We start from the raw sequence: 11,661 nt of genomic DNA, 5'->3' as shown, positions 1-11,661 counted from the left end.
CGAGCCTCGTTGAGGCAATAATCGATCGGAACTGTAAATGTTCTCAATCTTAATGGGGCAGGGTGTAACGGGGTTACACGTACCCTAGTAACAGGGGTGTGTGTCAAACGAGATGTGCACGGTGTGACTGCACCCAAGAATACGGTATGTAGCCAGTAGCTATGCATGTTTTTAGATTTTACTATATATAGTTAGTATATTTAGATAAATCTAAACTTTTAGAATAAGGATAAAAAAAATAAAAATCAGTTATGGATTTTAAGCCGAAGAGTCAATTAGCCTTGGGAAGGCAATAATTACTCTTGAAGTAAGCGGATTGCGATCCGCTAGCTCGTACTTGTTCGAAGTATAGAACGGAAGGTCGGTGACCCAGATAACGCTTCCCCAAGCGCTAACTACGGCAGCCCCGCTGCAACCAGGCCAACATGGACAATATGTGCCAGGTGCTCGACCACATGCGCTGCGGTGGCGCCTTCTATCATTGGGTGAAGCTACTCACTACCGACCAACAAGCACACTTCTTCAACAAGATCGTATCTTGACACCAGCTTTTACCAAAAAGAAGTCAATCGGAGCAACCCAAGTTCAGCGCTGGTTTGCACCATAGTCTTCAAACCGATGACAAATCCACATAGAAAAGCGTCGCGTTTGTCCCCCTTCACCGCCATCGTCTTCTTGTCTAGTACTTAAACGTTTTTCTCTAGCTCACTATCTGGTATCGATGCGTGATTCAGCTGTAGTATTATGGATCGGAGGCGAGGCCAAAAATCAACAAATGTGCAAATTTGCCTTTGGATCGACGGGCAAAGCTACAGTACACCAAGCATCAAAGACGCATTAAACTGACCAGGCGGTCAGGCTCTTGTATGTCGAGCAGATCGTAACTTTGCTTTCTAAGAGTACTCGGGCAAAAATATCTTGTCAATTGGCCTCGTCGTTATGAAGTTGACGTATCAAAGTTTCCAGATTCACAGTGCCAGAGTAACCGTCCTAATTTGTGCGAGAAGGCGAAACTTGAACAAATTTTTGATTACGATTCCCAGGGGCAAAGCAACGTTTTGTGGAAATGCGTGGTTCTTCGTGGAGAAGGGAAATTGTTTCGTGTCTGGAAAGCAGGCGTGAGATCACCCCACTGATCACGTAATCATCTTGAGTGAAGAACGGGAAAAGAGGATTCTTACGGTACCCATAAAGGCATATGAAGCTTAGGTGTTTTGAGCAGCGGGAGTGGTCAAAAGATCAGCAGGTGGTATTTGACAAATTGATAAAGAGCTTGCGAGAAGCTCCTGTCCTTGTGAATATAACCACGACAAGTCTTTCCATGTGGTCTGCGATGTAGCAAATTATGCTATTAGTTGTTGCAACACGATGTTAGGGGCCAAGAGTGAATCGCTCCAAATGTTTAAAGCACTCGTGACAACTTTAACTTGCGGAACAAAACTATACTGTTCATGACATATAGCTTCCAGCGACGAAGTTTTCTTTGGCTAATTTTTGGGTGTACCTGCTTGAATCGTGGGATGTTTGATCTATGCAAATCATGCCTCGATGCATAAGGCAGTATAGACTCCTCATTTATCACAGAGAATCGATCGATGATTTTCTTTTCTTGCAGAGTACACCTTTGTTGTGCACTACAAGCCAAGCAAGGCAGACATCTTAGCAGTGCGTTATTAGAAATTCCGGACGATAAATAAAAAACCAGGACCAAAGACATGCATGCATTATGTCGACAAGGCGGAGACGATGCAGTGTTATTGTATCTTACGACGAAGGTTTGCGTCTTAAATTCCTTTATGAGTTTCATGATAGCCTTTCAGGTCGCCATCTTTGACGTGGAAAATGTTTTTAAGTGTTTCTCGAAATTATTACTGTTGACGGATGTAGAAATGAGTGTACAAGTATGCTAAAACTTGCGAGATTTGCCAGAGAGTAGAACATTTAAATTTTACTCTGGACGCAATGGTAATCCAATTAACAAAATTGTTATTCTTGCGCCTGTTTTGGAGAAAATACTCTGCCAAGAAAACACACTCTGTCGATGTTGTTTACCATTTGCATGACTTTTAATCTGTTGAGATCGTGCCTGACCGTGGTTCCCGTTTACGTCAAAATTTGGGCATGTACCGTGTGGACTATTGCGCACCAAGATGCCCGAGCCAACAGCGACACATCTCGAAATGGAGGGTCAAATGGTAATTTGTGATTCGAGGCTTAGTGTGTGTGCTGTGCAGTTACGCTGCGTCGTTTAAAGGCTAAAGGGAGAATTTTATTCTCACGGAGTGTGCGTTATATAATCTACAGATGTCTTGACAGGTCATTGGTCGTATTTTTTCCGAGCTATAGTAATCATCCTAGAGTACCTGCTCCCATAATAGACGAGGTCTCTACCTTTGGTGGGGGAGGGGCAATAGCTACGGTGCCAGAGTCAGACCTAAATGCGGTCACAGAGTTGAGAGCAAATTTCGACGCAATGAGAACATTGAAAGTCATTAAAGGCCTGAAGAACAGATTACTAGCCATTTTATCGTGAAAAAAGAGCCGTTGCATGGTTTGTTTGAGTCGCAATCAAACAGACGCATGATCTGTAAAAAAGCAGATAAAAGCAGAGGAAGAGCAAGAAAGTGTATTAGTTCAATGATCTTTTACTTCTTAGCGCGACAAATCTTCCTGAATATGTAGTGTCTTAAGTGGGAAGCAGAAAGCTTTAAATAGGATTGTTTGAACCGATTCAGGTGTTACTATCCATAGGTGATGCTTATACCCAAGCCATCATTCTACATGGATGTGTCGACATCTTACATTTTTATGTGGGTATCTTCCAACTGGTCTACCGATCGTACTCTACCTTTAATAGATAATCCAGTCAACCACGTAATTTCTTCACTCAAACATGAAGAGAAAAGAACTCAAACGCTGAATAATCTTCTAAAAGCACAGGCCCCTTTACTGATTTGATTTCAATGCTGGAGACAAAAATGGCTCACAATCAAGTACCCTGGGATTAGAGCCTGTCTCATCAACAGAGCGCTACAGGTGTTAGTAAGCTAGCTCCAAAACACTTGTCATTCGTCCGTAGTTGAACAAGTTCACCGTGAACTAGTTGAAACCGGATTTAAAACAGGACTCCAAAGCCGATCATTGGGGAAATATCTGACAGATCGGCAAATTTCGAGTTTTCTCGGTAATAAGGTTCGAAAGGCTCTTGCAGCGATCTTTAAGCATCGAGCAACGCTGCTGCAATGCCTCAATTTTTCTTAATCCACTTTCATTTCGTTTAATCGTTTTCACGTTCAGCTCCACTTTTGCTATTGAACTTGCGGAGAGTGCTGTTGTTTAGTTGAGACGATTGTCGGTCTCGAAGATTGATCGACTCGTCATCGTGAAGCAAAGCAGTTGATCCATCAACATTTCTACAGAACTTGGTGGAGTGGCTACTCGAACACGTAGGACATTATCAGGCCCTAGAAGGCTGATGATGCCATGTGTTCTGCAGCAAAGAGAGCCTTTGCAGTAATGCTAGAAACAACGCTACAACGATCAGAACTTGTAGCTTGTTGGCCACTGATTTATTTTGTTTAAGCATAATGAAAATTGTTATATTGCAAACTACTAATTTCGGTTAATAGTGTGATAATAAAACTTTTTTTCTGTTGCTGCTAAATAAGGTTGAAATGGTCGTTATCGAAAGTCAAATCAGCACTGACTCGGGGAAGCAGACGCCCCATCTCTTTTTTTTCTCAAGGCGAACAAACGTTCGCTAAGAGGCCCGAAGAGCTGGGTGGGATCATCAAGATTGTTAATCCGACACCGAAAAAAAATGTTTGAAGTCAAACTTTTGTCTTCTCAATCGAGAATGGGGGTCAAGTCAAAGATTTCTGAATCCATTCTTTACCGCTCAGGCAGCGAAAGCTCTTCCAGAACTTATTCGCTTTATAGCTGCATTGCTAATCGGAAAGTGAAGAACTGTAAAAGGTATGCACGAATATCAAGTTTTGTGACTCCAAAGAAGCATGATAGCATCTGGGATGACTTCGTAAATTGAAAAAAAAACATTAACTTCGATATTAGGTTCGGCCTTGTCATCAATAAATTTGGTTTTAGTTTCGGCTTTACCGTCGAGTTTGGTCTCTATTTTTATCGTCGTAGCTCTTTGATATGACAAGCGAGCGTCGCATGTGCGCCGGTAGTAGCACTTCTGTGCCGCGTAAATGCGCTCTATGTTAGCAAGAAATGGTTCAGGTGAGTACGTCATATTATTCCCTTCTATATATATCCACATGTATTCTGTGTAATGTTCATCATACACAAGACCAGTAGACTTATACAAAACAAAGAATATGTAACGTACATTGTGACCAGAACGACGTGGAGGAGTCGCGGCGTACGTGCAGCGGGGCTTCCGTAGCGTTGCGCTTATAGGAAGCGTATTTTAAGTCACCGACCTTTCGTTCTATACTTAGAACAAGTACGAGATAGCAGATCGCAATCCGCTTACTCCAAGAGTAATAATTGCCTTGACCCAAGGCTCATAACTTTTCCGTTTAAAATTCAAAACTGATTTTTTATTTTTTTTTTATCTGCGGCAAAGCCGCCTAATTTTAAATGTTTAGAATCCTTGAAATATATATAGTAAAATCTAAATACATGCATAACTACTGGCTACCTAGCCACATACCGTATCCTTGTTTGGGTGCAGGCACACCATGCCCATCTTGTGTAGCACATACCCCCTGTTACCAGGGTACGTGTAACTTTGTACGTGTAACCCCGTTACAGTACGTCATAAATAATTTCTGGAAGAAATCTTGTTGACATTGCATGTATATCTGTGTGTCAACATCAATTTTCAAATATATTGGTCATTTAAATTTAAGGTGCAAAATCTAGAACAATAAAAAGATATCAGAAATGTTTGCTTCGATTTGAACTTTGATAAGTGACCAGTAAAGACTTTTCAAGCTTATTGGGGACAATGTCACAGCATCATTTAAAATCTGATTCATTTTCTTGAAGCCTACGTCATCTACTAACTTAATTACTCGCCGCCACAGATTTTTAAATTATAGACTAACACAGATACCATAAATCTGGAAAGATTTGTCCACAGGCATCCATATCGTCATCATCGTTAAGGCTGGTACTCGACCGCGTGAGCACGCGAGAGGCGGCAGCAGCGGTTGCGTTTGGCACCTCAAGACGATGAAGCACATAGTGAATTTCTATGTCCGATTCCGACCCGTTAGCAGTTTTCATCGTGCTGCGCTTAGAAACTGGGCCTGAGGACTGCGTGGCAAATGTTGTTTCTAGGTCCACTTCGATCTGGCCGAGGCGGCGTTTCCTACCGAAATATGGCACAGCGCTAGACACGTCTATAGTCACGTTTCGATATTGCGCGTCATTTTCTCGTCGCTCGAACACAAACTTTTCATCAAAAATAAAATTGTTGCCAATGCGTTCAGAATGTGCAGAGACTTTAGTTGTTGTAGCACTGCTAACAGTGCAAATGATGCGTTCTGGCAGCTGGGATCGCTCATTGGACCACTTTGTTGAGCTCCATATCGACGACCCTTGTCGTTGGCTTGGACTTAGTGTGTTGGCGTCATCACCAGCAGCAGAGGCTGCACTGGTGACCTTCTGAATCGCCACTACGATAATCTCGCATATGTCACCTCTTACTGCATCGCTGCTCTGGTCATTCGAGCCCATATTTACGTCCGTGGGATCGTCTACGCCGATTGGACTGCTGTGCGATCCCCACAACTTCTTGTTAGGTGACGGAAACGCCTTAGTAATAAAGCTCTTGGTCATCGATGCACAGGTAGCAAACTGAGCACGTCTGGCTAGTGCTGACAGCAGGGGCGTATTTTTCTTGATAAGAGCGAGTGGCAACGAGTAACGGTCCGCATTTTCAGTAAAGCAAGTGTTCACCATTCTTTGTTATCGATAGTGGATATATGCAGTAGTTGTTAAAACTTGAAATGGCAACTTGGGAGCGTTTCTTAGAATGCCCCGGCAATACTTTATTAATTGTACCATTCTGAACTGTCGCCATGGCTGACGTATGTCCAAGATATACCCGTTAGAAGTGTTTGACAAGCAGCGAGACAGTGCTCCAAGGGTTCAGCCCGTCCACTTTCAACAAAAAACTTAGAAACCAACATCCAAAGTATGCAACCGTATCTCAGGTAGCTCAAATGAAATGGTTTAACTCTTTTATCACACCGCCCCTTATCTCTAGTCGTCTCTAGAAAAAATTGAGTTTTACGGCATAAAAAAGGCTCTTTATCTCCAACATAAGTGTGACTCATAGAAGGCTTTGGAAATGACTTTATAACGTTGAACTCGTTGTCAGAGGTGTGAGCGAAAGAACTTCAGTATCATCAGACATGAGTAGAAAGTCGGAATTTTATCATTCTCAGCCTAAATGCACAATACTCTTCACTACTTAGTCGGAATTCCGACTCTTGTCGCTGGCTCTCTTTCCATCTGGACCTGAAAAATGTAAATGACTTTCCTTAACGGCTCTTTGATGTTGTACAGAAGTAGAGAGCGGTACGAGTGTAATGCGCCAGGTTTGTGACAGCATTGAGAGATTCCCGAGCAACATACGATAAAAATTGTTAGGATGAGTGCTCTTGATGGTATTTTTAAAAACAGAACGACCAAAGTGCTTAATTTTTATCCGCGACTTTTGCTAGTGCATTTTTAATCCTATAGACCATAACTTTTACAGCATGGGCTGACATGGAAATGGGCTGACGCAAAGAAAGGTGAATAGCAGTATTTTATAAAATATACCGCTGTGATGACTTTGTGATTTGAAATATGCGGGCTCATATCAAAACAACTAGATTTTTATCTGGCATGCTGGGTGATGTGTGCTCAAAACCTGTTCTTGTTAAATTGGAGCGTATGTATCTCTGCCTTTTTTTTGAGAGAGACACCTAGTATCTGTAGAGCCCTTTCATTAAGTTGAACATGATGTCATGTGCGGAGAAGAATCCAGAGTATAGGCAAAGCATTTCGAGATGTGAGCTCGCAAGAATGTAATTACGGAGGTCTGAAGCAATCACTCATGGAACTATTTCATTGTATTCGTGACCAAATTAGACTTGAATTATTGTACCACTGTCGTATTTGTGAAAGTAAAGCTCAATTTAATTTTTTAGCGACTGATATATAAAGCAAATCATAGTGAACTAACATTTTTTTCCTAATCTGAAAAGTATAAAATAAAATAGGGTTCGACAAGTTATTGGACGTTGAGACACTCGAGCGCTACGGTTCTTCGACGTGACGTCAAAGCTTCGAGATGTCGAATTCATATCAGCTGGCGATGCATGAGATCAGTAAAAGTGCAGCACAAAACGTCATGACTTGACCACTGTGCACTTTGAAAACGTTCAGTAACGCTCTCTATCATCGATAATTAACATGTTGGTGTGTTGCACACTATCGTCTCTGGTCACATTTCGCTCAAGATGGAGTCACTTTTCGTGCGGTCGCTGGCGCTAGGGACACCTACGGACAATACATTTACACTGACCAGTGCTTTACGTACGACAACCGATGCTACATTTGCCGTTGCGAGTGGACGTGAGGGTTTGATCCGCGTGTATGCTGCCTCGTGTTCGGTGTTGCTACACGAATTTGCCTCCATCCACACCCGTATATACACGTTACACTACACAAGCTTCTCCGACAGTTTGGTGACACTTGAAAGCGATATTAAGTCTGACGATGATGATGGTGAAGATGTCGAGACATTCTTGTGCGTTTACCACGACTGGCGAGAACGTGAAATGGTACGCGGATACTCACTGCCACTGGGCGCGTTAGAAAGCCCGACCTCAAATCGCAAAGCAGACTGTGTGGCTGTCTGCAGCTTTACAGGTCGCGTCGTAGTGGCAATGGGCACAGTACTGAATATGTGGCAGTGCAGTCACGGTTTTTTTGAGCACGTCATGGAGTTAAAGGTGGACATGGCTCAGCAACACGCATTCTTTCAGGTTGAGTTCGTGGCTATTCATGGCGTCTACATTGCTTTCGCTTCACCAACAGAAGTTCGAGTGATGGAGATTCACGTTCAAAGCCGTAACGAGAACAATGAAGCGCTTCAAGTCGACACGGGACTGGACAAAACCGAGACGTTGGAAGAGTGGAGTAGTATACGTGAAGACATAGATGATGTACCTGTGGACTCAGCAGATTGTGTCAATATCTCAAGCTCTGAAGATTTAAGTATGTTTGTCGAGGTTCCAGTATCATGTTCAGTCTACAATACAGTGGAAGCCGAGACTAGACGTGAACAAGAGGAGCAACGAATTTTTGATGAGCAAGAGCAGATTCCAATGGTGCTCGGACGTAACGAAGCACAACAGGAAGTATGGAATTTAGCAGGTTTGGTTAAAAGCCAGGATATTCGAACAAATCAAGCCATGTCGTACTATATTGGAGAGGACGATGTAAGTGTGCTGCTACAGCGTTTTTTACCACCGAATCACAGTATTCGGTCAATTAAGTTCCTTCCTGAGACGATCGACAATCGCTTGTGCGTTGAAACGAGGAGCTACACACGTTTGCTTGTTGCAACGGACGAACACGCGTTTTTGTATTACTTCTTGTCAGAGCAAGTCGATTCGACTCGAAAGAAGATGACGAAGAAGGTGTTTGGTAAAGGCGAGCGGACTAGATCTAGAGGCATGCATAAGCCGATCAAAGTAGCTCGAGTCTTTACTGGACAACGACGGGATTCATTTGCCAGCGTTGAGATGAGTGATGACGAGAACGATAGCGAAGCCGAAATTTCGGCAGAATCTGGACGAGTGGTCATGCATTACCACTTTACATGTGCTGTCACAAGCATTACGGCAAATAGCTCGTTTCTGTTCGTGGCGACGCTATCAGGACTGCAAGTGTGGTCTATCTGGAGTCCTTGCCATTATGTGGCAGCCAGTCGAGCATTGAGCAAGTCCCTCGTGCCTCAGCCTTCGCAGCCACAATTACTTTGCACGCAGCCTATACCATATCCAGTATCACAACTTGCTGCGCTTGACTCGTATGTAGTCTTACTGCCGCAGATCCAAACACCAGCATTCGAAAAGCCCATCGATATGATTCGTATGGCTAGTTTGGCTGCAGCAGAGTGTCTTCCAGACGCCGAATTTGAGATGCGTTCACCAATTGACTATGAGCAAGACCCATCGCAGCGGAAAATCATAATATTACAGCAAAGTCCGCCATCGTCAATTTTTTCGTATGTTCGTCAAGGCCTCCTGTCCACCAAGGGCGAAATGATGCCATTTCAGATAGACTTGCTGTTGAGTTTATTCTCGCTGTACCGCTACCGAGCTGATGTGGGCTCTGATTTGCTTCGTCTTGCCGCGAGTAATGGAGCCGTCCAAAATGAATTGAAAGGAGCGATATCGGACCAAAAGGAGATGTTGGCACTTGAACTTGAAACGAACTTGTACGATCATCTTGCTGGAGATTGCGCCGCAGAGTTGGCAGCTATGTATATGTCGAAAGATCATCGCAACTTAGAGCGTGCTGCACTGCTATTTGTGGCCTCCAACATTTCATCAGTGGAAGTATTGCAGCGTCTTCAGAGTATTGTTGGCACGGTGGACCGATCTGAGGTTATTCAAGCGACAGGAAAATATCTTGAAGCATTTGTTTTTCCACCTCAAAATTCTCTTGCTGATATTTATTCTCCTCAACAACCGCAAGATGAAACTTCAGAGGATACAAAGTTCACAAGAATCGTGTTAGAACACTATGGCGAATATTTTCCTGAACAACTGTCTCATCTAATCGTCAACTCGACGCTCAAATGGACACTAGAAGACATTGTATTTGCACTCGACAAATTAAACGAATCTTCGAGTAACAGCGTTCTCGTCAAAACTGCTAGATTGGTACTTGTGCTGCGCGCAAATACGTTTGCAGCTGAAAATTGGGATACTTTTACAAAATCTAGCGGAACCTCTAGAGAAGATTTCATCAAGCAATGTTCAGAATCCTCGATGTTGGCTTTGGTTGCTGATTTGTTAAAGAATCACGAAGATGCTTTAATACAAGTAGCGTTGAAACATCCAGACCTTTTGGTTCAAGAAATTTCACCAACTATCAAGAGACAACCTAGTGGTAATCGACATTGTTCAAGCTCAAAGTTGACAAAGGCCTTGCAAAAAATGGCTCCTTTGAAATATTTGGACATTCTAGAGCGAGTTTTCAGCATCGCGATTAGCCGTCAAGAATCTGTTCGTTCCACACTGCTATTTTGCTTGAATTCAATTGGCGACGCTGCAATGCCAACTGTTATGAAATTTGCATCGAGTGGCTCAGTCGACAGATATCGATTATTTGAATATTTTGAACATGATCAAATCTTTGTGCTTCGCTTCCTGGTATTTGTGAGTCAGATGTTTCCGATGCTCGAAAAGTTGTCGGAAAAGGAGAAGATTCAAGACAACGAAGAGGATTTGCATAGAGCGAAGGCGACAGTGGCGGAGGCATTGACACGTCTGTGTGTTAAGCTGAGTTCGTATTTTCAAAGCTCACAAAATCATGATGAGGAAGAACGAGTGGAGGCGAGATTGTGTGATTTACTCGAACCAATCATTACGGAAATTGCTCCCTATAAACTTCCCCATTGGGTGCAAGATTACTTAGAGAAGCGCTGTTTGCCAGAGAGCCCAAGATTACGCAAAGTTCTTCAATATCTTTTTGATTATACTATTGGGTTGCTGCATCAAAAGGACTTAGTGTGCCCTCAGGATCTGCTTATGGATTATGAAGACGTCGGTGTCAAGAATATTGATCAGAGGCTGTGGAAGCTTGAAAACGATCTAGACGCACTCGTCGTTATATTAACGTTACCTCGCGTGGCCAGGCATGATTGTTGTTGTCGCTTGGTCTTTAAACCACTTAATCATATCGTTTTGTGTATGTGTGTAGAACGGTTGATGGATTAAAACTCATCGCTCAACGCGCTGGCTTTAAGGACTTGATTTTGTCATATAGTGAAAGCTATTGCGTCACGCTAGATGATTGGCGCTTTTTAATTAGCATACTGTCTTCGATGTCAAAGAACAGTACTGAGGTACGCGTGATGCATGCGCCCACGAGATTTTAACATCTGACTGACTTCTGTGACTTTTCTACAGACAGCAAGTGGTAATCGTCTTTGTGGAAGGTCAACATTGACCAGCATTCTCAATCATTTGTGCTTGAAGCTCAGCCCGGAAGAATTGCTCCAGGTTCTGCCTGACGACGGAGACATTGCAATGTACATGTCGACGATCGAAGTCAGTATGCAGTTAGAGATGGTAAGAAAACCCCACCAAGATTGTCGTCTCAATATTGTGGCCAAATAAGACAAACGTCAGTACTACCCTTAATCAAGGTTAAAGTGACGCTTAACGACGACTGCTCGTGCCCCGAAGTGTTTTTTTTGTTTTGTCCATCAACTTCAAGATGGCCTTCATGTACTTCTCATAGCCAAAGGATGATCGAACATTAAGAGTCAGTCAAGTTTATATGTCAGTACAAGCTCACGTTTGACAAAAGTATATTTTCTGCACAGTTTGTACAATAGTCCGAATTCGGGGGCGGACTTAAGATCCGCTAGACATGCCGGTCTGCGTGGGTTCAAAT

The 11,661-nt window shown here is 43.0% G+C and overlaps 3 protein-coding genes across 3 annotated transcripts; 2 read left to right on the top strand and 1 right to left on the bottom strand.

The window, feature by feature from the left end:
* Positions 1-721: 721 nt before the first annotated feature.
* On the top strand, positions 722-1,136 carry PHALS_10058 (uncharacterized protein; the record flags this gene model as incomplete). Its single annotated transcript, XM_024725413.1, has 2 exons — positions 722-814; positions 960-1,136. 2 exons carry the CDS (start codon positions 722-724, stop codon positions 1,134-1,136), a joined length of 270 nt encoding a protein of 89 aa, XP_024576193.1.
* A 3,934-nt stretch (positions 1,137-5,070) lies between these two features.
* Positions 5,071-5,811, bottom strand: PHALS_10057 (uncharacterized protein; the record flags this gene model as incomplete). Its single annotated transcript, XM_024725412.1, has 1 exon — positions 5,071-5,811. The coding sequence occupies one exon, from the start codon at positions 5,809-5,811 to the stop codon at positions 5,071-5,073; it is 741 nt and encodes a 246-aa protein (XP_024576192.1).
* A 1,673-nt stretch (positions 5,812-7,484) lies between these two features.
* On the top strand, positions 7,485-11,602 carry PHALS_10056 (hypothetical protein L916_09249; the record flags this gene model as incomplete). The annotated part of the gene is made up of 5 exons (XM_024725411.1): positions 7,485-10,897; positions 10,963-11,107; positions 11,172-11,333; positions 11,506-11,529; positions 11,591-11,602. 5 exons carry the CDS (start codon positions 7,485-7,487, stop codon positions 11,600-11,602), a joined length of 3,756 nt encoding a protein of 1,251 aa, XP_024576191.1.
* Between the last annotated feature and the right edge of the window lie 59 nt (positions 11,603-11,661).

The sequence above is a fragment of the Plasmopara halstedii genome, assembly GCF_900000015.1.
Source record: "Plasmopara halstedii genome assembly, contig: Scaffold_444, whole genome shotgun sequence".
NCBI lineage: Eukaryota > Oomycota > Peronosporomycetes > Peronosporales > Peronosporaceae > Plasmopara > Plasmopara halstedii.
Note: the sequence above shows the minus strand (reverse complement) of the source record. Positions and strands in the feature narration are given on the sequence as shown.